General features: G+C 45.5%; 1 protein-coding gene across 1 annotated transcript; it reads right to left on the bottom strand.

The window, feature by feature from the left end:
• Positions 1 to 278: 278 nt before the first annotated feature.
• LPAR3 (lysophosphatidic acid receptor 3) lies at positions 279 to 27,529 on the bottom strand. The gene is made up of 3 exons (XM_028732926.2): positions 27,047 to 27,529; positions 13,100 to 13,856; positions 279 to 2,135 (listed from the first exon to the last, which is right to left on the bottom strand). Exons 2-3 carry the CDS (start codon positions 13,833 to 13,835, stop codon positions 1,807 to 1,809), a joined length of 1,065 nt encoding a protein of 354 aa, XP_028588759.1. The 5' UTR covers positions 13,836 to 13,856; positions 27,047 to 27,529; the 3' UTR covers positions 279 to 1,806.
• Between the last annotated feature and the right edge of the window lie 184 nt (positions 27,530 to 27,713).

The raw sequence follows: 27,713 nt of genomic DNA, 5'->3' as shown, positions 1-27,713 counted from the left end.
TTATTTTTGTTTTCATGCAGGGAGCATGCAAGAAGAGAAAGTGCAGTTTTCTCTCATTTGACATACTATTATTTTGCAATCCTAGGAGATGCATAATTTTAAACATTCATGAATTTGAATAAATTAGCACATGCTAAGAAGTGGTATTTCACTCCCCAAGGTAGGCGGCAAATTCTGGTCCTGTTTTCTGGCAGCATTTAGAGGGAAAGGTGTCTGCATTGCTTCTAGAAAAACCCCAGTGTCTGAAGATGGTCCCCCAAAAAATGAGGTACCCAAACTCAGATATAAAGCATTGCATTTATTTACAATTCTGTACCATCGCCTGAAGTATACCACCGATCTCACACACAGTCCACAGGAGATAAAACCACTTAAAAAGTACAGTGTGAAAATTAATCTATGCACATAAAAAAATACTTTGAAATAACAAAAAGTATGATCCCATGCCTTTGCAAGAAGTTTTTCCCTCACTAACTTGAAAGGATTCAATCCATAAATCACAAAGTGCGCGTATATTCTTGCTTATGTCTCTGTTATACAGGTCTAACTTTCACCACACAATAGTCTAAATCCTTTTTTTTTTTTTTTAAGCCGGGACTTTTCAGAAGCTCAAATTTAATAACCAAACTTCCAACATCTTTTGTGCTAGCAACTCAGGCCTGAACTTGTGACAGCTGAAAGGTAAGATCAGAGGCTTAAAAATACCGCCATCAATCCTCATTGTCCCACCTTCAACTGAAGCAGACAGTGATTATTTGGCTTGTTTCTTTAAGAGCAAACAGTTCTGTCCCTACGAACAAGTCACAAATGTTGCATACGCACGGAATAATATGTTATTGGGAGACTGGCTGCCTTTGCGTGCAATTAGTTTATTGCAGAAATCTCCTGAACTCCCCCACCCCATAATCACAGCTTGGAAGGAAAGTCAGGATGCTCAGAAATCATTACATTTACTGGGATGGGGCAGGGGAGCCAGATAAACATGAAGAAGAGCTGATTTGGTTTTGCAACCCTGTTACGCCATGAAAAATATTTATAAAAATGTTTGCTGGAGGAGCACAAACACCGTACCACACAGGAGACTGAAGAGCCCAGTCCGATATATGGTTACTCGGGAGCAAGTCCCACTGAGTTCAAAAGGGCTTTAGGGCTGCAATCCGAAGCATTGCATATCATTTGGAAGCAAACCCCCACTGAGCAAAATGGCACATACTCCAATGTAAACATGCGTAGGGACAGGCTGCAACTTTGGTCTGGATCTCACAGTATTGAATAGCCCTCCATACAACAACTAAAATAAAATAAAACAAAAATATTTCCACGGAGAGAATTAAAACATGAATCAGAAAGCTAGTTTACAACTCTTCTCCCTGATATCCTAGTTCTCTATGTGGAGATGATAGACAGATAGATAATAGATATAGATAGCTAAGCATTTAGATGTGAGAACCAGCCTCATCTCAGCAGTCTGTAGTGGTATATGCCACACACAGTGGTAACTTGGCCTCTGAAGAATGAGGACTCCACAATGCCGGTTGTACAGTTTTTCCAACTTTAAAAACACACACTGCAGAATAAGTCCGCTCCTTCTATTCTTCTCCATCCCTTCCAGCATATTCCCCCTCTCATCCAATAATTATTTACAATGATGTCAGGCCACACTGGGGTTTGGGTTTCCTGGCACACAGAGTATACACTTCTGCTGTTTCGGGATTACGAACTCAGCTGGTTCAGTGCTCAGTCCGCTTGCATCCGCCGCACAAGCCACAGTCCACTTTTTAAGGAGGAAGAATGAGAGAGTGTGGCTCAGGTGTTTCCTTTGCCACTGATCGTCCCTTGGGTGATGCCATTTTCTAAGTATTGACTAGAGGTGTCCATACTCCTGTTGAGCACCGTGGAGGGGATCCGCGAAGACCGGCGCTCCGGCCTCTCCTCAAAAGAGCAGCAGATCATGCGCCTCATCGTGCTCGACATCTCGTCGTCTTTGTACGAGTAAATGATGGGGTTCATGACAGAGTTCAGAAGGGCCAGGAGGAGGAACCACCGCTTCACATTCTGTACCTCACAACGAGTGCAGTTCAAGCCGTCGAGAAGAAGGACGACGAGGCCAGGAGTCCAACACACAACAAAGGCACCTATCAGGGAGAGAAGGAAGCAGAGAGAGAGAGAGAGAGAATGGATGTGTTTGTTTGTTTCAATTTGTTTGGATTTGTTTGTTTGTTTGTATTGTGCTGCATTAAGCATTTGGGCTTAGGACAAGACAAAGAGGACTACATAGCCTCCAATATTCCACAGATGAAAAGAGGAACATTTCCCACTCGCCCCTCAACTGACCCCCCTCAACCTCCCATTTTTTGCCACACAGACCTCCCACTGCCACAGAGCATTTACACCACCACTACACCAATGGGACACAGAACACCCACCCTCCGCTGTCTTGAGAAAACCGCTTAATCCAGATTTTATTTTATTCTTTGATAGATTTACAAAATGAAAAACACATACCAATACAGTGGTACCTCGGGTTAAGTAATTAATTCGTTCCGGAGGTCTGTTCTTAACCTGAAACTGTTCTTAACCTGAAGCACCACTTTAGCTAATGGGGCCTCCCGCTGCTGCCGTGCCGGCAGAGCATGATTTCTGTTCTTATCCTGAAGCAAATTTCTTAACCTGAAGCACTATTTCTGGGTTAGCGGAGTGTGTAACCTGAAGCGTATGTAACCTGAAGCGTATGTAACCCGAGGTACCACTGTACATACATTTTAGAAAGGAGCAAGATTAGACATGGACGTGCAAAGCATTAAAAGAAGAAGAGAGACTCTGCTCCACTCCCCCTTTCTTCCTGCCCAGGGCAGCCCTACTCTCTGCCTGCCCTTCAGAGCCAGCACATTAAACGGGAGTGGGCCTTGCTGGTGATGACAGCCTCTTCTCCTCGTTGCCTGCTCTCCAGCAGTTGCTTCGAGCTGCCCAAGGGAGGAAGCTGGCAGCAGCGGCCATGGAGAGGCCATGGGATGCTTCCTTCGCAGCCGTCACTGGAGGAGGCAGCTGCTGCTCAAGACAAGCAGTGGTTCATCCTTCTCCCTGACCTCAGCAACCCTGGTATATGCATGGAAAACCACGTTGCAAAATTCAGAGAAATTTGGATTTTGAAGGATCGCTATGTTTCGATTTGAACATTGTTTCAAAAAGTGCAAATTTTGAAAGTTCACCTTCAAATGCAAACTGAGTCGAATTTCTTTCTTGCAATAAGTTGAGAAAAACTGTGGTTCATCGCCCATTTGTGATAGTGCAACAACCCGTTTGCAATATTTATCTCCTGTCTCAAAGCACCTCCCGGAACAATGCGCAGACCAGCCAAGCATGCAGGTTGGTGACGCTGGTCAGAATCTATGAACCACCACATGCGAGCACTGCATTTCTTTTATTTCATAATTTTGTATTTCGTTCATCAACCCTGCTGGGTTCCCAGAGCAACTAACAAATCAGGAAGACTAAAACCACACAGTAAAGCAGACAAACTCAATTAATATTTATGGAACAGGCTAATTGTATCGCTCTTTCATCTCTGGTGCCAGCATTGTCGGTTTGTCATTCCATGCTTCTTAGTGCAAAAAGAGAGAGAAAGAGAAGGAGGGAGGGGGAGAGAGAGGCCAGAGCTAATGCACAAACCAGCATGTGCTTAGCTCAAGCCACAATTGCTGCCTAGTTTACAAAAATAGGAAAATTACAGCTCTGCACAAAAGGCAGGCTGCAGAAGACGCACAGAGGAAGTGCTGCCCATTTATGTGTTGTTGTTGTTGTTTAAAAAAATCAAAGTCAAAAGCTTACATTCTAGGAAGCCTTTTCCCTTCTCCCCTAAAGCCGGCAAAGAAATATTCCAGCAAGTTATGCCAGCGGTCTGTTTCCCCGCCCACAAACCATGCAAATGTAGGGCAACGGAAACCTAATCTGAACGGGGACAAGAGTTCAAATCCCAATCCTGCAGTCACCTTGAAATGGGCAGCTTTATTTCAATTCCCCTATCAGTGTTGCAGGCATTGTAAGAAATGCATATGGCGGTGAGACCTAACTGTGGGCAGATCAATGCCGTAAATTCAAAGCACATGCCGTTCCTCAAAGAATCCTGGGAACTGTAAGTTTGACACGGGTACTGGGAACTGTAGCTCTATGAGGTGAAAAATACAGGATTTGGGGGGGGGGTTGAGGTGCTTTAAATGTACTTTAACTGTATGGCGTGGCTCTGCCCTGTCCCTCCCTGCATTCCACGTACAGGACAAGTCCAAGGCCAAGTACATCTCAATCACTTTTGAAACAGCTACTCAGTTCATTTGCACAATACAAAAAATGTCAGTGTAAGCTGTATAGACGTAAGCGATACGAATTTATACGAAGAGAGAGACCTTTTATTTGCTTTTTGGTTTCTGCAAGCATCATTTCTGCTCAAATATAAGCATGTTAGGACAGACTGCCGATCACTCTTCAGCTTAGCAAAAACCAAGGTCATGTGTGGACTTGCCTGGAATGTCCACCTCCTTTCCTTTCAAAAGGCTGCTTTGCATTTTTCACTGGGATGCTTCCGCGCAAGCAACATGCACTGAAGCATCTAGAACATGGGGGGGGGGGGGAACCAATACTGTCTTGCTGGATCAGACGAAAGATCCATCCAGTCCTGTCCTGTGTTTTTAAGAGCAGCCAACAGGAGACCACTGAAAGCTCACTCAACATGACCTCCTATTCATCCTTAGATGTGAATTCCTACCATAGGTGACATTTCCATTTACAATCATACCTTGGAAGTCGAGTGGAATCCGTTCTGGAGGTCCGTTTGACTTCCAAAACATTTGAAAACCAAAGCAAGGCTTCTGATTGAAAGCCCCGTCACACGTTAGGCTTCCAAAAATACTTCGCAAACCGGAACACTCACTTCCAGGTTTGCAGCGTTCGGGAGCCAAAACGTTCGAGAACTAAGCTGTTTGAAAACCAAGATACGACTGTAGCTGCACTGGCTAAATAGAGCTTTCCACCATGGGTGTGTAGCTCAACAAGGTCTGAGCATGCTCACAAACTTTTGAGAGTCTAGAAGAGTATGGAAGAGTAGTGAATTTCATGAGACAACAGCACATTGCGTGAAGATGCACTTTATTTTCTTGCCTGCAAACCTATAGGCAACGGATTAGGTGATCCTGAGTTCTACTAGTATAAGAAAGGAAGAAAATATTTTATTTTATAAACCTCTATATCACAATCCAGTCGCCACTTAAAACACCTACTTGTTAAACAAGCCAGCCTCGTATCAACCCATTGTTGGAAGTTGGCTTGTTTTAAAATTGACGAGTGCGCCTTTTAAACCACGATTCCTAGTTCACATGGCAAGGAATGAAACTGAAAGCACAGTGAATTCCTGATCACCTGGACTGCTTAAAGTGCAATTGAATACTGATTTATTCTGCCTCCTGACTGCAGGGGTAACATGAGAGGGGAGTGCTTGAGCCCAAAGTATCACCTAGGTTTGCAAAGGCTTTTGCACTAAACCATGGCTTGGCATTACGTGCACATTGGAACACTGTGCCTCTATTCATAGATTACTTGTGCAATTGATTAATTGTACTCATTAACTACTTTAGGCTTCATTTCAGAGGAAAAAGGAGGGAACGACACAACCATCAAACGCAATGAAGCATCTGTTGAGTGGATACTTGAATAGACAAGCAGTTATCTGGATCACTTTCTGCTAAATCTGGATCTGATCACGTCAAGGACAAAGAAAAAGCTGGGGACTATGGAATTGTGGGTTGGGATCCATGCTGCGTTCTTAAGGGAAACTCAAGTGGGAGCGGGGAATCACGAGGGGGAAGGAGCAAGAAGAAGAACAAAAGGGTCGATGATAGGGCTCTCCCCTATCTGTCCAAGGGTCAGAGTAACACAGACATTGCACACGTAGGTCAATGGAACTGGCAACCACAGCAAGTAATTTCTGTCTAACGTTATCTAAATTTCTCCACCTCTCAATTGGGTAAGCCTCCCAAGAGGACAACTATCATTATCCAAAGATATGAGAGCACATGATAAAATTCCCTTGGTGAAAAGATTTGCAAGTCAATCATAATAATAAGACAATGAGCGGATAAGTTTTTCTTCTTTTTCTCGTAATTCTGGGACACGAGGTCAACCAGTAAAGCTGAAAAGTGGAGATGTGGGCCAGGACAGAGGAAGTGCCTCTTCCCACTGAGCACAGCTAAGCCAAGGAACTCACTGCCACAAGATGTAGTGAATGAGGAAGTGTAAATTAAAGGATGGTGAACTTTTCCACATGTGGTGGACATGCAAAAAAATGAAAAAAAGGGGGATATGATATCTAACGAAATGAAAAAAACTGTTTAAATACACATTCCCAAAGAAACCAGAGGCTTTCTTGCTAGGGATAATAGGAGATGAAGTAAGAAAAGAGGATTGCAAGTTATTTATGTATGCCACAACCTCTGCTAGGAATCTCGTGGCCCAGAAATGGAAAACCCAGGAGATTCCAACTTTAATAGAGTGGCAGACGAAAATGTTTGAATATGTGGAGTTGGCGAAAATGACTTATAAGATTAGATACCAAAAAGTAACAAAGTTTGAAGGGGAGTGGAGTAAATTTGTTGTGTATATACGGAATAATTGTAGAAGCTTAAAAACTGTAGCAGGGTTAACATAAACCTTGTGATGTGGATGGAGTGTAAATAAGAATCTGTAAGAGTGGACGTTAACTTGTGAAAGCCGAAGCAGGGAAGGAAGGAAGTCCGAGCGCGACAAAGCGCAGGGTAAATAAGAAAATACTAAAATGTTGAATGTAAGAGTTTATGTTTTATTTGACTTTGTTTCTGAAAATTTATTAAAAAGCATTTAAAAAATAAAAAAAAAGATGTAGTGAATGAGGACTATCAAATTGGAAAGTTTTTTGTAGGGGAGGAGGATACAACTATTGGTGGCTGTAAACAAGATGAGAGGCATCATGGCTCTGAATGCCAGCTGCTGGAGAGCAGCAGAATAAGAGGGTCAGCTAGCCCTTATTTATGGATCAGGTTGGCCGCTCTGGAAAACAGGATGCTGAAAAAGGCAGCCTAGAAAGGGTTCTTGTAATCTAGATGTTGGTATCACGTTGGAACATAAAGAAGCAGGCAGAATGGCAATAATGCAGAACCATTTCTGGTCTGTTTTCTAGGAAATGGAAATATGAAATGAATTCTCACACAGGCTACAAGTCTAAACATCTTCAACGGCTGGCAACCAGAAAACCGTTTCAGATAAAAAAGGAAGGCGCTCAAAATAAATTGAAGGCATTGTGACTAAAATACGTAGTTTCCAGAGAGTGGAAACTGTCATTTAAAGAAACCCAGCTAGATTCTAATCTCCCAACATAATAGGAGAAGGAATCGGAAACATCTGAAAAGCAACTGGCATGACGTCTGACTGGAGTGAAAATGCTGCGCTCCTGAGCAAATTAATAGGCTATAGCTTACTGCGAAACTAAGCCCTTATCTGGCCCTGCCAAAATTTATGGAGAGCGTTGCCATCCATTTCGGTATGAGCTGGGTAAAGTCACGGCAGTGCATTATTTTACAAGCGGTTTGCACCAGGTGGGTCTGCTTTCCCACTGAAAGGCAGCAAAACATACTTGAATCAGTGCAAATATGTGCATTGGGAACCTTTCATCCAGAGGCAATTGCAATTCTTGTTAGCAGTACTTATTTGAGGAAGGCTTATTGGGTATTCGTTCTACTTGCTTTCCTGCTCAGGTATCTTTAAAAACTAAGTAATAAAAACCAATTGCCGCTACAAGTTTTCAGAATTAGGGTTGAAGCCCCCTTTCCCTGGCAAGACTCTTTGCCCCTGTAATGACTGCAGAAATTCAGCAACTGAAGTTCTTGGTATCATTGTGTATTCAGGACAGGAAAACAGTATTCACTTCTTAAATTTCAGCCTGCCATGCCGCTGGTAAAAAGTGCAATAGTTTTGTGTGTGTGGGTCGTAGATATATAGAGTTCAAAAGCTTACGGTAGGTATTTAGGTTGCATCTTCTCTGTATTTAAAAACTATTTTTTAAAGGTTATGCCTCAATGTAGCACAGGGGTAGCAGTCTTAATAGGATCTGGAGGGGCGGTCCCTGATTGGCACCACAATCTGAAATGGCATCAGAAGGCCTCAGGCTATGCAGAGAAAAGTTAGCTCTGACAAAGTCAAAAGGGCACAATCTAGGTCACAGCCAAGATATAGCAAAAGCTGGCCAGAACTCTAGGAACCAGAATCACCAACAGCAAGTTTGATATTGACCCAAAATTGACCCACTTAGGTGTACAGTGGTACCTCGATCTATGAATAGTTAACGAACTATTTGGGCAATGAACTCCGCAAAACCAGACATAGATGTTCCGGCTAGTGAACGTTGCCTTGGAAGCCGAACGGTGGAAGGGCACCAGCCCCTGTAGGGAAAGTGTGCCTCGGTTTAAGCATGTTTTGGGTTAAGAACGGACTTCCAGACCAAATTAAGTTCGCAGACCGAGGTACCACTGTACTTTTTGTCCTTTCCCTTATAAGTGAATGGATGACGTTCCCTCAAACAGGAAGAGGAAGTACTGCACTGAGGAGGTTGAAGATATGCCCCTCACAGTGGACATGTTCCAGCCATCAGGAGATGGGAGGCGCAATGCATCTGTGCACATGCACAAACGCACACACATGAACAAATAAACCACAAAGCCCCTGAAATACGATTATCTAGGTACATACACACAACCAAACCATAAAGCCCTTCTTCCATTTGTAACCTGCTCCTTGTAGTAGTATAGTTAAAAGTCACTAAAAAGAAATTCCCACACCCTCTAACTTTAGAAAGTCTTTCTTTGATATCAGAAGTGTGGTCATTTATTGTGGATTACTCAGCAGTAAGAGAAAGGTACTATTGCTTTTTACTGTGACTTTGGCATTCCTGAAGAAAAATTATGGGGCTAAGAAGCCTGAACAAACCATGGCTCAGATCACATCTTGATGCTATAGATGCATAAGATTTGACGAATAAGAGAGCGAAGCTTTTGCTGGGACTGTGTTGGTTCTGGTGTCCTGTAACCTGTCTCCCAGCATGTCCAAACAGGCAGGGAAACGAAGGAGAGGAAATATAAACCACCCAGGGAAGAAAAGAGAGAGGCGTGGGAGGATTTCTAACCTCCCAGAATGCACATCATGGTTTTGCTTTAAGCAAACAGATTGTGTTGCCTCCTACCAATGGTAATAGTCAATAATATAAGACTATATGGGGTAGGGCCGTAGCTCAGTGGAAAAATTGTAAGTGTGCTTTGCGTCCAACAGGTCCCAGTTTCAATCCCTGGCATCTCCAGGTAGGGCTGGGAAGAACCCCATCTGAAACCGTGGAGAGCTGCTGCCAGCCAGAGTACACAGTACTGAACTAGATGGGCCAATGGCCTGACTCAGTATAAGGCAGCTTGCTATGTCCATCTACCCCAGTGTTTCCCAAACTTAGATCTCCAGCTGTTTTTGGACTACAACTCCCATCATCCCTAGCTAGCAGAACCAGTGGTCAAGGACGATGGGAGTTGTAGTCCAAAAACAGCTGGAGCCCCAAGTTGGGGGGGGGAGGAACTGCTCTACCCAAAGCTATTGTTTTGTATCTACTAAAATCAGCTGCATTGACCCAGTGGAAAAACAAACGTGCCTCGCAATGGGACAGCTGTATTGTAGAAGACAATCCCTACTTTGAATTCACTATGTCAACCACAATGTATTTGTTTAGATCTAATAGTTGGGTCCCCGTCCCCCTCCGCCTTTCCCACACATACTTTGTGTTGTGCTACGAGAAAACAAGGCCTCCTTGAGAAATTCTGATGCCAGACCTAAGCAGCGGAGTCCTTGGGCCTGGCATTCAGTAGATAAATGGGCGAAGCATTCGGACTATGAAAAGAGAGGCCATCCTCCATGTTACAGATATCTTGCAATGTTACAATAGGATCACAGTAGCGGTCTCCCCCAAGCCAGAGCAATGCTTTCTTTTGTTACCTCCTGTGAAAAGGACATGGCACGGTTATGAAAGAAGCTATTCGGTGCCTGACAGGCAATTGCAACATGAATAACAGCCACGGCAAGATGCTCAGGGTCACCTCATCTCACTTAGCATTCCTTGACTGTTATAATATTTGCACTGCACACTGTAGATGCCCAAGCAGGTGAGAATGAAAATTCAATACTAGATTTGGTTTGGATATAAAGGCGTTCTGTATAACAGCCTTCCCCAACCTTCAACGTGGTGCCCTCCGGATGTTCTGGCTTGCAGCTCCCATCAGCCCCTTAGCTAGCATGGCCAAGGACAACAGGAAGCTGTAGCCCAAGATAAACAAGAAGGGACTACATCAGGGAAGGCAGCTGTATTCGGAGTCTTCCAATCATGGGACAGGGCTCACCTGCCAGTAATTAGAATAGAGCAGGAGTCTGCAACCCGCGGCTCTGGAGCCGCATGTGGCTCTTTTACACCTTTGCCACGGCTCCGGGGCAGATACTAGTGAGGGGAGGAGGCGCATTGTGCGCCCCGACACTCCCCACTGTGGCGGGCGCTGTACTGGCTGTGACATCACATGGGGGTGGTGCGTGCATTAGTCACACACCCCCGACGTCACCTTCCCGCCCGCTGTCAGATCGCGGCTCCGGAGATATATTTGTTTTAAATGTTGCAATGGTTTTGCGGCTCCCAGTTTTCCCCCCCTTTGGAAACAGACCCAAGTGGCTCTTTTTGTCTTAAAGGTTGCAGACCCCTGGAATAGAGGCTCCATCTCAGCAGATTTTCAGAACCTGTGTGCTAGGGACAGAGGAATATAATGACTGTGAGGAGAATGAGATCTGGGGAGAGGAAATGGGTAGAAGGTGATGCGCTTTATAAACAGGGGAAGTTGAGATCTATCACAGTGCCAATAAACCACCAGAGAGATTCTAGACTGGCCTTACTTATAAAAGGACTGCATTTCAAGTTGGAAGGGACCAAACCTTCCTCTTAATACAGTGGTATTATGTAACCTCAGGTTACATATGCTTCAGGTTACATACGCTTCAGGTTACAGACTCTGCTAATCCAGAAATAGTGCTTCAGGTTAAGAACTTTGCTTCAGGATGAGAACAGAAATCATGCTCCGGCGGTGTGGCGGCAGCAGGAGGCCCCATTAGCTAAATTGGTGCTTCAGGTTAAGAACAGTTCCAGGTTAAGAACAGACCTCTGGAACGAATTAAGTACTTAACCTGAGGTACCACTGTACTGTGGTTGAATTGCAGTAAAAGGCACTTAATGAAACCCCCAAGTTCCACCCCACCCCACCCCCCGACTCCCATCCCCATTTTACTCAAATCATACCCATCCTATAGCCTTCCTTAAGCTGTAGCTGAAAGGATAACCACAAAAAAGGGTTAAAGGGCCAATCTATGGAGTAGATTGAACCCATCTCAATATTTTGGGATGCAGTGAACAAAAGTTAAGAAGCCCACAGGTTGGTTGGTTGGTTGGTTGGTTGGTTGGTTGGTTGGTTGGTTTATTTTTTAAAACCAGAGCATCAGCCCAGCCGCATCATTTATGGCCAGGACATTAGAGTGAAGGGTGTGTAAGAAATTATTATTATTATTATTATTATTATTATTATTAGCCTGACAGACAGAGTGAACTAGCTTCTCTTCCCCTACCCCCCCCCCCAAGTTTACAAGAGTTGTTGTGCCTGGAGACAATTCCAACTCATCTCAGATGACCATATATTTAGGTTAAAGCCTGCTTTCAACCTAATTTTTTCCTTGTACTACTACCAAGTATACTAACAAGCCTCATATAGATCTTGGGATCTTTTGCTGTTTGTTGCAAAGCTGTTGGTGCCAGTTAATTCAATCAGACATATTGCTGCTATTCCTAGTTCTTAGGTTTCCCGTCAGTGTATCCACCCCCTGTGCATGACCTAGGGATGGGGTTAAAATTCAATTCAGCTTGTATTTAAAGCTATCAAATTCGCACTTTATGAAACAATATGAGAACCAAAACTCAGCTTCTACAAATTTTGTGATGCAGTTCACTAAAGAAATGTTGACTAAAATGCATATATTAGAGGAAAGTGTGTGTAAAATGAACAGACAATATTAATAAAAGAAAAAACATGCAAATGATGCATTGTTTTAGGACAAAATGATTGCAAAGAAGCAGTCAAAACTGCATGTAAAAATGTGTTTATGAATTCACACTAAAATGCTGGTGAATTTTCCTGATGATTTTATTTTTTGCTGCAGAAATCTGGAGAACCGAATTTAAAACTGGGAAAATGAGAAACCGAGAGAGCCAAAATTGACAGATCTGTCCATCCCTGTGCATGACTACCACAATCCCTACAGCTGAATAGTAGGGTTGGGTGTGAAGTCAAGCTATCAGCATGAATGTCAGAAACCCTACAGGAGGGAAAATGCACAAGCCATCTCCTAAGACAAGCGTTGGCAAACTGATGTTTTGAGACTACAATTCCCATCATCCCTGACCACTGGTCCTGTTGGCTATGGATGATGGGAGTTGTAGTCCCAAAACATCTGGCGGGTCAAGTTTGTCTATGCTTGTCCTAAGATATTGCATTTGGAGAGTGGGGTGGTGTTACCATACCTCACATTTATAATTTTTCAGCAAAGCACCATGCTGGGAATGCAAGAAGCTTGCAGGTAGAGACAGCCTCCATCTGCAGTTTAAATGGCTTTCACTAGCCACTTTGTAAACTAAAGCTGGTTATTATTCATAAGCAACCTAATGATTCATAAGCAGCCCAAGGCCAAGCATCAGGTCAATGGCCGTGTAGCCCTTCCATGGCACCACAAACATAGATCCAAGAAAATGGATGAGGCATGGAGTAATAACACCCTCTTGCAGCTGAAGACACATGGTGAGTTTCCATCCCACCATCCCAGAGCCCCCATCCTATGATGAGGACCAAGTGGCCCCTAATCACCGGAAATGTAACCATAGATGGCTCAGCCAAGATCTACCATCCTTCTCAAACTGAATGATGATGATACAACACAAGCACATCTGCCCTCCACATCCTCTTACCTAAGACCGCCATGACTGTCTTCATAAGTTTCATTGGAGTCCTCCTGCGGCTGATGGATCCACTCGTGTGCGGAGATAAAACATTCGTTTTCCTCTGGACGTACATGTAGATTCTTATGTACACCACCACCATGATGAAGAAAACCCCCAGGTTGGAGACGGTCCAAAATATCAAGTAACTCCTGCTATAAATAGGAGCCAGCGAAGAGCAGGTTGAGATGTCACACAGGCAGTTCCAGCCCAAGGTGGGCACCGCGCCCATGAAAATAGCTATGGCCCAGATCAACAAAATGAAAAAGGTGACCCTCTTCTTTGTGAGGTTGCTGTGGACCCTCATCCGAACAACAGACAGGTGGCGCTCAACGGCAATTACTAGCAAGTTGGCCAGAGAAGCCGTCAGGCTCGTGTCCAGAAGTCCCTGTCGCAAAAACCACCTGTTAACAGTTAATGTTTTGGAGACTGGGCCGGTGTTGAACATCAAGAATACATAAGCGATGCCTGCAAAGAAGTCCGCAGCTGCTAGGTTGGCTAGCAGGTAGTAGAAAGGGAAGTGGAACTTCTTGTTTTTGACCACAGCGGCGATGACCAGGGAATTGGAGATGAAAATGAAGAGGCAGAAGAAGGCCCCGAAACATAACACAATGACGAGAGTTGTCCCTGTCCACTCATCTGCTGTGGCTGTATTACTCATGTTATAGAAGAAGTCCATGCGTTTATCATAGTGACATTCATTCATCCTGGATTAGAGTATGGCATCCTAGGGGGAGAGAAAAAGAAAGGAAGGTTTAAAAAATGGAGGATAGGAGTGGTGCCATCTTGGAATTGCCATGGCTAAGGAAGCTGGCCCAAACAAATATTTCTCACCTTCGAAAGTCAAATTATGCAACTACACAGGTTACGCGAAGCAGGCAAGCTAAATCCATTTATGTACACATTTATGCCTTTTACTCCGGTTTCAGAACCTTGATGTTTTTAGGTAGAATCCTAAAACATGCTCCGTTTTAAGAGTTCCTACACACCACAAGCAAGCCACGTGTCAGGCTCCAGATCCAAGCATATTCAATGCTCTTCCAAATGAATCAGATACTCTTTGTCATTTTATGGGAAGACATTCTGAGTGCCCTTTAATATATAAAAAAAACCCAGGGTGTAAATTAAACATATAAATGCCTTTACAAATGGCTTATTTATAATAATATTAATAATATTATAACAATTTATTATTTATTCCCCGCCCACCTGGCTGGGCTTCCCCAGCCACTCTGGGTGGCTTCCAACAAATATTAAAATACAGAAATGCATCAAACGTTAAAAGCTTCCCTAAACAGGGCTGCCTTCAGATGTCTTCTAATTAATGTAATTAAATGTCCCATCCATGGATTTAATCACATGGAATTTACTAAATTTATTACATTTCTATCCCACCGTATTGGTCGCAATATCATATGGGACATATATTCGATGTGATGAGCAAGAGGCACCTGAGCCTTTCCTAGTTTTACTAAGGAGTCTTGCCCCGTTCTTTAAGAACCCCCAAGCCTCAGGGGAAACATGTGGAAACCCTTCAGGGCAATCAATCAATCAATCAATCAATCAGTCAATCAGTCAATCAATCAATCAGTCAAATGTTTAAGAGATTAGGAGTGGCAATTCTGCCGCAACCTTAAAAGCAAGTTCTGATTCACTAGGAGTCGTGTTTGTTATGTATATTTGCATATATTCTCTATAATTTGTATGCTAGGTAATAATTTTCACTCTCCTAGGTTGCTAGCTTCATTTAGGCACACAAGAGTCAGCTAAGCAGGCGTCGCTCACCGCTTCTAACTTAAAATGTGCACACTGTGTGCTAATTGTGACACAGTCACTCAGGTTCTGCATTCCTCCCAGAGCACATGGGCAGTTGGATGAAAAAGTTGACAGAGCTCCCACACTTCCAACAACTGTGTGGAACAGAGGTGAGAGAAGCCTTCAGCTTGTGAGAACCAACTTCATTTCACTGCCCCCAGCTGAACCCCAAGATCTAACTGGATCCAGGTACAAAAGATGTCCACTCAGAATTAAAGAACTTTACGACCAGGAAATAGTTCTAAATCCCAGAACTGAATGGACCTTGCAGCTCTTCCACACAACAATCCAATCCTGGTAACCTTTGCTTCCGCTTCCTTTATTTCGGCACTGTAATGTGGAGGGACCGGGGCATTTTGTTGTTGTTGTCATTGTTAAATACTGGGAGTCTATCATCCTTGATGGTCAACTTCAAATCATCCAAAGATCTACCACCCTACCTTCTGTCCACCCCAAGTATAGGAAGTGGCATTTCAGCAGGTATAGCATATAATGCCAGGGAAACCTGCTGAAATCCCTTCTGATACACAGCGGCGAAAGGAGCAAGACGGGAATGCTTTGCTAAGCTTGAAGCCGTCACCTTTGAGTCAGGTAGGCCATTACTTTTGGGAAGAGCAGCAGACCTACCACAATTAATGCAACTAAGGCCTCTCCTTATCCCTCTATCACTTGCGAACTATAGAACTCACAATTTTCCTCCCTAGTTGCTATAGTTACTCAAATAGCACTAGTGTTGCTCATTCCCTACCAGTCTGATCCTGTCCTCTTCTTGTTCCTGTCAACAGTGTGTTGGCAAGCGCATAAAGAATCAGGTTCCCTGTGAGGTAACTTCAGAGTTTGAAGACTTAAAGGAAGAGGAAGGAATGCAGTAGCCAATGGTGAGGGAACCTGTGTCAGCCAGAGGACTGCATTTTTTTTGTTTCTGGACAAGCTTTTGTGCAGAGCCAGAGGCAACAAATTTACAATTTACCTTTGTATCATATGCTGGTTTCCACACAGACCTCCCACCCTTCATCTAGGCAAGCAAAAGATATCATCAGAGTTCAAGGGCACATTCCAGTCAGGCAAAAAAAAAACTCTCAAGGAGGCTGTGAAGCAAGACTGCTGAGGGACATGGCCTCAGGAGAAGTGGTGTGGTCTGGGGAGAGTCCTGAGGGCCAGACAGAGAGGGCGGGAGTCGCCTTGGGATACGAAGCCCTATAAACAGAGAGGATGCTTTGCTTGATTGATCTACCTTGCTTGATTGAGCAACCCAATTATAAAGCCTTGCCCAAGGTAAATGAACAGAGGAAGGAGGCCTCCAGCAACCATGTCAAGAATCACATGTGTGCTGTTAACCTTCCCTGGGTCAGTCTACGCAAACATTTTGGCCTTTTTTCTGGGCCTCAGAACAACTTAATCAAAGGCTAGCTGCTGGCCTTTGGGGCTCCTCTGAGCCAGACCCTTCCTTGTTGAGGAAGAGCACTGGACCTCCATGACTGTGATCCGTTGGAGCTCATCTCCACATGCTCCTCCTTACCCAAGGAAGAATCGCAAGGTTGGAAAAGGACGGGCTCATTTGTGGGATTCCACACAAAAATTCTGCCACCCCTTAATTTCATCTCACTTTACCCCTCCTTCTCTCACCCTCCAAAACCACACACTCTGCTCATCCGCTTCAGAGCATCTTCAGTTCACTAGCAGCAGTCCTTTGCGTTTTGGCCACAGCCTTATTTTGGATTTCAGGGAGATAGGCTGCTGTTGTCATATTCAGACCTGTGTGCTTGTTTCGCAAAGCAGCACACTTGTTCCACCAAGTCCGCTCACCTCTGGCGGTTGAGCATTGGGGCAATCCCTTGTTTTGCATGGAGGGGAGGTTTCAGTCCCTGCCTGCCTCTCCAAATGCTGGGGTATCCCATTAAAGGGATCCAGGGGGAGTGGTCATGTCCATGTGCCCAGGGCCAAAGACACTCCCCCCAGATGGCAGTCCCTGTGGGGGTCACCCTATTTGATGTAAGTCTTAGGAACCCCCTCCTGGATTGACCACGAGTCACTTCCGGCAGGTGGGCCGGAAGATTGCCCTATGCCCAAGCATGCCAAACCTCTTTTATCTGTATTCAATAAAGTTGTGGCCTGTTTTTACCCAAAGAACCAGCCTCATTTGACTCTTATTTATATTTGTTGGGGTATGGGAAGTCCGATGCCTTGTCCTGCAAACAGACCAGCAGTTGAAGCAAAAGGGAGCCAACATGCTGCCTTCCAGATGTGAGAATATGGCTCCCCATCAGCCCCACTCAGCATGGGCAATGATCAGGGATTGTAGCAGCTGTAGACCAAAACATGTGGCAGGCACCATAATGGCTTCCCTTGAATTAAAGGGTTGAGTGAAACAGAGTAGTGGAGCCTACACAAACATGGCGAATATAGGCAAATATAGCTAGTAGAGTTTCTGCCCCCAACACACTTTTATATACCCTCGCTTGACTTTTCTATAGTTTAGGGTTGCCATATTTCAAAAAGTAGCTGTATGCAAAATGGTTCCTGAATACCCATACTGCATACCCTCCAACATTTCTCCGATGAAAATAGGGACATCCTATTCTATTCTATACTCCTCCTCCTACTACTACTACTACTAATAATAATATTTAGATTTCATCCATCTGACTGGGTCATCCAAGCCACTCTGGGAGGTTTCCAACATATATAAAATCATAATAAAGCATAAAACATTAAAACAAACTTCCCTATACAAGGCTGCCTTCAGATGTCTTCTAAAGGTTGTACAGTTACTTGTCTCCTTGGCTCAGGGCGGGTCGCATAACTCCATACCCTTCAATATTTCTCCAATGAAATTAGGGAAGTCCTAAGGAAAAGTGGGACATCCCGGGATCAAATCAGAAACTGGGATGGCTGCTGTAAATCCAAGAGTGGAAAAGAGGGACACTTGGAGGGTCTGATATTGGTGGGCATGTTACTTTTTCCAGAGGTGTGTTTGAGTGCACAGCCTTTAAGGTCAGGTGGAACTTACGTTATTTGCAGAGGAGGGTATAAGCAATCCCTGTCCTGTCTAGTTTTCAGCACTCTGGGTAATTCTGTGGATAATGCCTCACCAGGACTTTCCCATGGCAGAAACACCTTGCCTGCATTGTTATTCGCAGGAAAAAGAACATGCTGCCTGTTCTTTGCAGACACTGTGTACTCAACTACCTGCTTTGCTTCTGCTGTATTCTCACAGAGCCACCGACCAGGATTTCAGCTGAAGGTGTGGGTCTCACCACCCCACATGCATTTCAAGTCCTGAAGTGCACAATGGATAATGGCATCATCTCTAGAAAGGTGCTCATCTTGCACAGTAGTGCTTCATGCCACCCACATCCTCTGCAAACGGGGGTGGGGTGTGGGGTGTGGCAGAACCCCTAAAACGGCATGCGGGGTGGGATGTGTGTGTGTGTGTGTGTCATTCTGTCTGGCAAGCCGAACTGCTTGCACAGATGGAACAAGTGCAATGTTGAATTGCACCCCCTGACTTGATAAGGAGCCTTCCCAAGATGCAAAACTGGGAGATGGGAAGCAGCTATGAGGATTAGGGTCCTTGCATTCTCAGCAACATGGCCAAGCTCATGGGTGCGATCAGGGGCGAACGAAGGGGGGCGGAGGGGGTGGTCCGCCCTGGGCACCACTCGGGGGGGGGGGGGTTGGCAAGATGGCCAGCTGCCCCCCCCCAACTGTAGAGCAGCCGAGGGCACAGGCGCAGTTAGTATGGGCGCCGCTCACGTGGCGTCTGTACAGGTTGCCGCACGTGCGCAGTCCATACGGACGTCACAAGCGCGCCGCCAGGTGGTTCGCCCCATCCCTCGGCGTCCCACCCTAGGTGCCGGAAAGGGTTCCTCCGCCACTGGGTGCGGTCACACCTTTTAAGTCAATAGGTAACTCGGAAGAAGCAGCTGCATGGAACTAAAGGAGCTACCAAGAATGCCAAGAAAACAACAACATAAATGTGAAATATGAAGACAAACGTTTTGATTGGGGTTTGATAATGCTCCTTTCACATAAAGAAGTGCTTGCTGGATCAGGCCAAAGGGCTCTTGCACAGCATCCTGTTTTCACAGTGGTCAACCAGATGCCTGTGGGAAGCCCTCAAGCACAAATAATGTGGTCATCCTATACACACAGCAATGAATCATTAACTTTCCACTTAGTGTAACAATGCAAAATGCAAATTGATTTGTAGGGAAAGGGTTTGCAACCGGATCTCTCTGATGGAGTGCTGGCTCACAAAATTAATGGTTTTCTTTTTCTTTCTTTCTTTTTTTTAACACTAGAATATGCAGGCTAATTCTTTAAGAAGAAGGAAAAAAAAGATAAGTATATCTTTCCTGCGCTGGAATAAGCAAGATATCTGGTAAAAATGAAGACACAAAACATTTCTGGATTACATACATACATACATACATACATACATACATACATTCAAATATCTCAAGGACTGTCACAAGCTTGCTTTCTCCTGCTCTGGAGGGCTGGACTCGAACCAACAGCTTCAAGTTACAAGAATGACCGCTCCCCACATTAAATGGGGGGCGCCCTTTGCCTGGTCGCGCACAGCCCCCTGGACCCTATGCGGCACCATTAACACAGGCTTGGCTTCGCCTTCCCCGGGTGGGATACCTGGAGGTCTCCGCTTACCTCAGCCAGTTGCCCAATCCTGCCTGGGGAGGCGTTGCCAAGGTGATCAGGCCAGGTAGGGGGAGGGACCACCCTGCCCACACAATAGGGGGAGGATCTTACCTGGGAATCATGACTAAGCATGTGGGGAAACTTTCTGACAGGAAGAGCCATTCAACAGTGGAACAGTCTCCCTTGGGAGGTTGTGGACTCTCCCTCCCTGGAGGTTTTTAAGCAGAGATTGGATGGCCATCTGTCAGGGATGCTTTAGCTGAGATTCCTGCATTGCAGGGGGTTGGACTAGATGACCCTTGGGGTCCCTTCCAACTCTACAATTCTACGATTCTATAATTTATAAAAAGATAGAGTTGGGGGAAAATACTTTGTGCAATATTTATTAACATTTCCAAGAAAAATAACTACCTATGAAAGTGTACCAAGAGGAAGAAGAAGAAGAAGAAGAAGAAGAAGAAGAAGAAGAAGAAGAAGAAGAAGAAGAAGAAAAATAAATTTATAAACAGAAATAATGGAAAGCAATAGCATTTTTAAAAGCTGGTTTTCAAAGGCACTTCTGCCAAGTAGGCAAAACCTCAATTGTTCAAGCATCATCAGCTGTTTGAAAGACTGGATAATATTTGACCATGATCACATAACGTCTGACAAGTTAGTTTGATTGGTGTGTTGGCCAATCGTAACAATGTCTATTGAATACTACGACTATTTAAATATATTGTACAGAAGATACCTTTGAATAATCCAAGTGAAAAGCAGTCCACAAGTGTGTCTTATCATCACTTTATTACTTCCCAGGCGTGAGTAAATAATTAAAAGTCAACAGAGGCAAGCCACACACGGAAAGACAATATTATGCAATGCTATGTTAGACATTGTGGGCCATTTTTGTACCATACTCGTCTAGTTCAAAGCTATTGCAGCCATGCTAAAACCTGTTGAGGGCAGACACCCAGTACATCTCTAGTTACCACAAATTTAGACTCTGGAGGCTTTCATAATTTAAGATCTTCTGAAATTACGGTTTAGGAAGTCTATACATGGCATCTAACCTAAAAACGTCATGACAAAGCTTTCATTTAAAGACTCCCGGAGTTGAGGACTAAAGAAAGAGTTGGCATCTCAGCCTGTAATGAGGAAATAATCTCAGCATTTAAGACATTATAAAGCCGGTCTCTATACTATTTACTAAATATGTATGTGCCAACTCCTTTCGTCACCATCATATCCTTTCCCCCTTAAGCTTTGCTCTTCACCTGGGCAGTATATACTGAGAGCAGGACTGGAAGCCAGCAGAGATTACTGGATTGAGCCTTAATTGTGATGACTGGATACTTCAACATGTCGGCCAACAAAACAATGCACAGCTGTGCGGAGTCACCATATTTCAGCCTCTTGTCTTCTAGTCTAGACAATTCAATACAGAATCAGTTGTGAAGATATTGCTACTCTTCGTACTGGGAACACAATGCAAATGAAGCTTCGTCGTTCCCCCACCCAAAAAAAGCATAAAAGATTTCAAAAAAGCAGCTTCATTGACCTGTGGCAGCAAAAGCACACTTGTCAAGATCCAGAGGGGACATTCCATGCTCAGAAACTGGGTTTTACACCTGGAGGAGCCATAGTTCAATGGTAGCGCATCTTGCTTTGCATGCAGATGGTCACAGGTTCAAATCCCAGCCGTCCCTTCCTGCACTCCATTCTGCAGCATTGTTTGGCGCCCCTGTAGTGTGGCACCCAGCGCGACCGCACCGGCTCTGTGGGGATGATTGGGCAGATAATACAGCAAATAAAAGTGTCTTCTGGAGGGGTTGGTGGGGTGCTGATGAGCAGAGTGGGTGAGGGCACAGCCCCTCTGGTATTCCTATATCTACACTGCCCTCATTACAGGAGTTTGTGCATGCATGTTTGGGCCAGTGCAAAAGTTGCATCAACCACGCCTGCAAACGTTGTTTGCATTCTGAAAGCAGGAAAAGAGCCAAAGTGATTTTTGATCTCGTAAAGCCACGAGCAGGCGCCTTCAAAGTCCCTGAAATGTCTTGATTACAGTGGACTGAAAGTAAAATAAGAGTCCAACCTAGACAAATCTAGGATTTGCAGCCTGGTACAGGGTATATTTTCGTTTCGCTTTCCAGTGCACATCCAAAACTTATATAAAGAGAGGAAAGATAAAAATACCCATGTTGCTATCAATAGCCATCAAGCCATAAGCACTATATCAAGCATATTTTCCTCTATTTCACACATTGCATAATTTAGTATCTGGAATGAGCTGGGAATAATGTCCAGAATATTTCATTGGAGAATGTGACACGTGGTGTAGAATTTTAATTCAGAATGTTCCTAGGTTGTGGTTGCTTTGGCTTTCAGACAATATCTTAATCCAAATCACAGTTGAGACACATTAAAAAGTCCAATATCAAACGAGCTGCTAACAGAAAAACTTCATTTGAGTTGGTTGGGCACATCCACACAACACACATGGCTTTCCCCCAAAGTATCCTGGGAACTGCAGTTTACCAAGGGTGCTGGGAATTGTAGCTCTCTCTGTGTGGGTAAACTAAAGTTCCCATAATTCTCTGGGGGAAGCCATGTGCTTTAAATGTACGCCATGCATGTAACCAATTCTGAGTCCTTTCTCATGGTGGAGAATGTTTCTACCAGTTGAAACTATTTTTTACACATGTGACTAATCTTCTGCTGCCCCAGTAAGTATAAACAAGAATAAAGATAACATCAACTCTCTAAGGTGCTACTGGAAGGATTTTTTTATTTTGTTTCAACTACGGCAGACCAACACAGCTACCTACTTGTAACATCAACTGTTCTGACACAAATTAACAGTATCAGAAGTACTCTTGTTCAGATCGCTGTATGCAAAATCTTATTCTTCCTACACTGGAAGAACGAAGGGCATGTAATTTAAAGTGGAAAAGTTTACACTGTTGACTTGTTCTTTTAAGCCCTCTTGAAGCAGGAGAGGGGTGGGGACCCTTCTTCAGCTGAAGCACCACATTTTTTCTCACAAATAACCTTCTGAGCGTCAGAAGCAAACGGCTGGCAGGGCCAGAGGCGAAGTGGGTGGGATCAGAAGCAAAAGTGGGTAGAACAATGGGGTTGACTCTCACCTTTGCAAAGGAGGTTGCAATCAAGCCACACAAAAGCTAGACGCTTCCACCTGCCTGTGCATCATTGCCATAGTATGGGGCGTATTCCAGCTTGAATGCGGGCTATGATGAGATCTGAGATCTGGCCAGAGGGAACTTGGGGCGGCATTTGGCCCATCGGCCACAGGTACCTCAGTCAGTTGAGCATGAGACTCTTAATCTCAGTGTTGTGAGTTTGAGCCCCATGTTGGGAAAAAGATTCCTTTCATTGCAGGGCGTTGGACTAGATGGTCCTTGTGGTCCCTTGCAGCTCTGTGAAAACTGCAAATCCTGATGTAGGGAAAAAAAGGCAGGCAGAATATGCTCAGCAGCAAAAGGATGATGTGCGTGAGGAATGCCGAATCCTGACCCAAACCAATGGCTGCCTCCTCACTGCGCTCTCTCTCCAAGCACTTTATTCGCAGCTGGAATGAGGGAAAGGAGCACCCTGAGACATAGACTGTAGGCAAGTGAGCTGCAGGGAGTGATTGAAGTCCACAATCCCTGAGGCCAGCTAATTATTCTGCCAAGTTCTGTCCCCTTTTTGTTTAAAAAGAGCCCTGTTTAAACGAACGGTTCCACTGCCATCACATCTAGGTTGGTCCTCAGACTTAGGACTCAGCTACATTAGTCAGAAAACAATGCATTATAAGCGTGCAACACAGGATGGCGCTGGAGAGCAAAGAACATTCTTTGCGATTTTCCATAGTGCTTTTTTCCCTTTTGTTATAAACATTTAATTTCTGACTTATTTATAGCGTCCTGTCCCCCCGTGTGTAGATCCACCCTTAGTGAAGAGGCAATTAATGCTGTAAAGAAGTAATATCCAGCCATCCCCAGTAACACACTTACAATGAAAAGCCACCACAGGCTGCAAGTATTGTGTTACATTGTGTTACAGAAATTTTACTAAAAAATTCTCAGACAAGCATGTACTTTATTTAGTATATATTTTTAGGTCATTTACTCACCACCCTTAATTAGGAAAATCTCGGAACAGTTCTCAAATCCAGAGCAGTTTAGAGGGTAGACACAATGCAAGTAGCAAAACACACACAGAGAGAGAGACTTTAGCTCCTGGCTATATTTGATAACACAGTGAATTCATCACTGTTATCGGCCTCAGCAGTGGCGAACCTTAGAGCATTTAATCTCCACTTGGTGCCACTCTATTTCATGCCTCGATTAGCCAACAATTTGCCTTGCAATAGGCATTTGCCCACAAGGCTCAGTGACTTCAAACTCTGGCTTATAATCAATTACGTCTATTTGCTAGCCTTCCCGCTCAACAGTAAATGGAAAGGATTGCCACGAATTCATTGGCATTATTATTGTTGTTGTAGTCACAATTATTATATTATGTTATGTACCATTAGCCAACTTCCAAATGAATGTAGGTACAGAGGTTAGGTTAGCATGGCTGCTTAAGTGTATAATACTTTGCATGGCTGACAAAAAGAGTCTCATCCTTAGGGACACCGTTCCTTAAAAAGCCGCCCTCTGATTGTCACAAGGGAGGTCCAAGATAAGGGAAGAAGCCAACCCTTTGCATCTTATCTGAGGCCCGACAATGCAAGAAGAGCCCCGGCTAAGTCCCAGTCTGCAATCACCCAAATGAATGATTAGGTTTCAGCCTTACAAGTCACCCAGGATTATTACTGGATCCTGGTTTAAATATATCTGGCTGTCCAGGCGCTCTTATAAACATATATCCCAAAAGAAGGCAGTTCCACTCCTGTTAGTAATATTATCTCTCAGGGTTGGAGCCTTATTGCAATTCTTTCCACTCTCCAGTAGCCAAGGATTCAGCCTTTTCCAGTGCTACTGCCTGCCCATGAAGTGAGCTGGCTAGGGATCACAAAGTGATTGAAAAGGCGACTGGGACAAGGCACTCAGCACAAAAACAAAGGCAGCGCCGCAGCCCTAACTTAAGACAACCTGTCTATTGAGCATTTGTTCTGATTGGTTTGCACAGAGTTTGCAGGGAGGTTATACAACATCAGCTGTTTATTGAGCATTTGCCAGTACAGTCGTACCTCGGGTTAAGTACTTGATTCGTTCCGGAGGTCCATTCTTAACCTGAAACTGTTCTTAACCTGAAGCACCACTTTAGCTAATGGGGCCTCCCGCTGCCGCTGCCCCGTTGGAGCACAATTTCTGTTCTCATCCTGAAGCAAAGTTCTTAACCTGAGGTACTATTTCTGGTTAGTGGAGTATGTAACCTGAAGTGTGTGTAAACCGAGGTATCACTGTAGTTCTGTTGTGCAAGAGCACCATGTTCACTTTAATTGCACAAACTGAATTTGCCAGTATGTGGTTGAATACCACCCTCAAATTAGCAACCGTATGGAAGGACCCAGTGTCTGGATTTTGAAGAAGAAGAAGAAGAAGAAGAAGAAGAAGAAGAAGAAGAAGAAGAAGAAGAGTGTGTGTGTGTGTGTGTGTGTGTGTGTGTGTGTGTGTGTGTGTGTGTGTGTATTCTAGCCAGATTAGCATTACAGTCAAATGATGGATGCAGGAACTGCAAACAGAGAGAGGGAGAGGGAGAGAAAGAGGGGAGAAAACACTTTTACATTGGCCCCAAGGCGGTTGGATGAATAAAGCAAAGGTAAGAGCTTATGCCAGAATGCCTTCATCAGAACCAAACATGTTGCAGAGGAAAATCGAAATGGCGGTGCTCAATGGATTGTGGATGAGGATTACCAAAAAAAAAAACAAAAAACCAAACATCTGCCCTAGCTTGGCTGCATCAGAGTCAGTCACAACAACAAGCAGGCATTTAGTAGCCCAGAGACCTGAGCGTATGAACATGGGCAATTGCCTGCTGCAATGATACACTTACTCTGAAGTCCATACATTAAATTAAACACACTTCTTCTTGGTGGTGATGAGAAGTTCATTCTTCCCTTGTTGGCAATCCTGCCAGCTTTGCTAACAAGGCAAGGGCAGGTCACGGCTGCTCCCATCTCTAATTGCACACCTGCCCTCTCCCTCTGAACGCAGGGGCGGATTTGGGCAATACGGCAACCTGAGCAAGGACAAATTTTGGCACACACACCCAATATGACAAATAGGTTTCGTTATTATTTTGCGCCCCCTTGGCTCGGCGCCCTGGGGGGGGGGGGGCGACAGCCTGCACTGCCCTAAATCTGGCACTGCTGGAAGGCTCTACCTCAAAGGTGAAGAAACCTGTGGCCCTTTAGATCCAACTTCTCCCATCAGCCTCAGCCAGCATGGCCCATGGTTAGGAAAGATGGGAGCTGCCAGTCTGGAAAAAAGCCTTCTCTCTTTGGGCAGTGCTGAAAGGAAGCCTGGCTCTAGCTGGGTCACCTAGAGGGAGCGAAAGGTGACCCCAGGAACTCCACCAGGAACTCCAACGGAGGAGCAGCCACCATTTCTGTCTGTTCACTTACACTTTCACGCTCTGTCCGGGCAGGGTGATGGGGCCCAATCCCCCAAACAGCACCACCTAGAAGCATGGGCATAGCCAGGGGGTGGCTGCTGCCCCCCCACCACCACAAAAATCAAGTAAATAAATAAAAATACTTAGAAACTGTAGAAAGATTTTGACAGATTTTTCTGAGCTACCTTGGGTTCCAAAGAAAGTAATTTGAAACAACTGCTGTTGAGACATTTCCTTCCGAATCTGCTAGACAGAGGAGGGCGACCGATGGGTGTCCTGGCCCCCACCCTAACATAAATCCTGGCTATGCTCATGCTCAGAGGGAGAGTGCATGCAAGGAAATAATAGAATTGCAGAGTTGCAAGGGGTCCATAAGGGTCATTAAGTCATGCAGGGATCTCAGGCACGGTCTCCCATCCAACTTGGAGCCACGCTGGACCCTGCTTAGCTTTGCAACTGTGCTAGCATCGCTAGGAGAAGAAGGGAAGCTGCTCCTTCCGTTGCCCAAACTCGGGAGAGAGGCGTCCCGCGTTCCCGATCCCCGCTGTCCTGTCGCTCCCCACCTCCCCGGAGAAAACTCTTTTTCCTTGCTTTGCACGTTGTTCGCCCTCCTCCTCCGCGCGCGCGCGCGCCTCAGCACCGCGGCGGACGCTGCTGGGCGAAGCAACAGTTTGGTCTCCGCGCGAAGCCAGAGGCATTTGAAGAAGGCGGCGTCGGCGTCGAGTCCGGGCAGTTCCTAGCTTCCCACGGGGACCCCGCTTCCACAAGTGGAAAAGGCGCCGAGAGGGGAGCCACACTGCAGGCGTGTCAGTCACTCTTCTCTCTCCCCTATTACCTCCCTACCCCACTCCCTGCCCGTCTCCCCTCACGGCAGGACGCAAGCCCCTCACTCACCACAGCAGCCCGCGCGCGCGCGCCTCAGTTGCTGCCTGCCCGCATGCCCGGCTGGCACCCGCCACGCCGCTCGCTCGCTCTCCGGCGCCGGCTCCTTCCCGTCAAGCCGGACGGTGCACGGTCGACGTTTTTGGCGGCGGCTGCAGCCCCCAGAGCCGCCGGCGTGGGCGTGGGCTGCCTCCTTCCCCCACCGAAGGCGGCGCGAGGGCGGGGAAGCCTTGGGCGAGGCGAGGCGCCCTCCGTCGGTCAAGGCTGCCTTCTGGGCCGGCGCTGGGAACGTCGCCGCGCGGTTTCTTTCGCAACCTGCCGCTCTCGGGTCCTTCCCATGGGGCCCTCCTCGGTGGTTTGTTATGGTTTCATTGGCAAGCGGAGGGCTGAGGAGCTTCTCGCGGTGGCGCTGCTGCTCCTCCCGAGCGAATGGGGAGCAAGGCGCAAGGGCAGCAGCGGCACTGGGAAAGCCCAGTCGCTGCTGCTTCGCTTCCCTGCCTGCCTGCTCCCGCCTCTTTCCTCCTCCTCCTCCTCCTCCCCTGGCTGGCTGGATCAGTCCCTCACAGCCACGAGTGAAAAACTCCTGCTCCTCCTCTACATTTTCTTCTTCTTCTCCCCTCCCCGCACTCCACATGCGTGCAGACTCAGTGAAGACTAGCCCCCTCAGGGCAAAGGGGGC

Source organism: Podarcis muralis, chromosome 5 (assembly GCF_964188315.1).
Source record: "Podarcis muralis chromosome 5, rPodMur119.hap1.1, whole genome shotgun sequence".
NCBI lineage: Eukaryota > Metazoa > Chordata > Lepidosauria > Squamata > Lacertidae > Podarcis > Podarcis muralis.
Note: the sequence above shows the minus strand (reverse complement) of the source record. Positions and strands in the feature narration are given on the sequence as shown.

Bases quoted from the DNA above. Each gene is read 5' to 3' on its own strand.
- LPAR3 (XM_028732926.2), bottom strand. From the start codon at position 13,835: ATGAATGAATGTCACTATGATAAACGCATGGACTTCTTCTATAACATG. The intron at 2,136-13,099 runs GTAAGAGGATGT...TCTCCCTGATAG, and splicing joins GACAGTCATGGCGGTCTTAG to GTGCCTTTGTTGTGTGTTGG.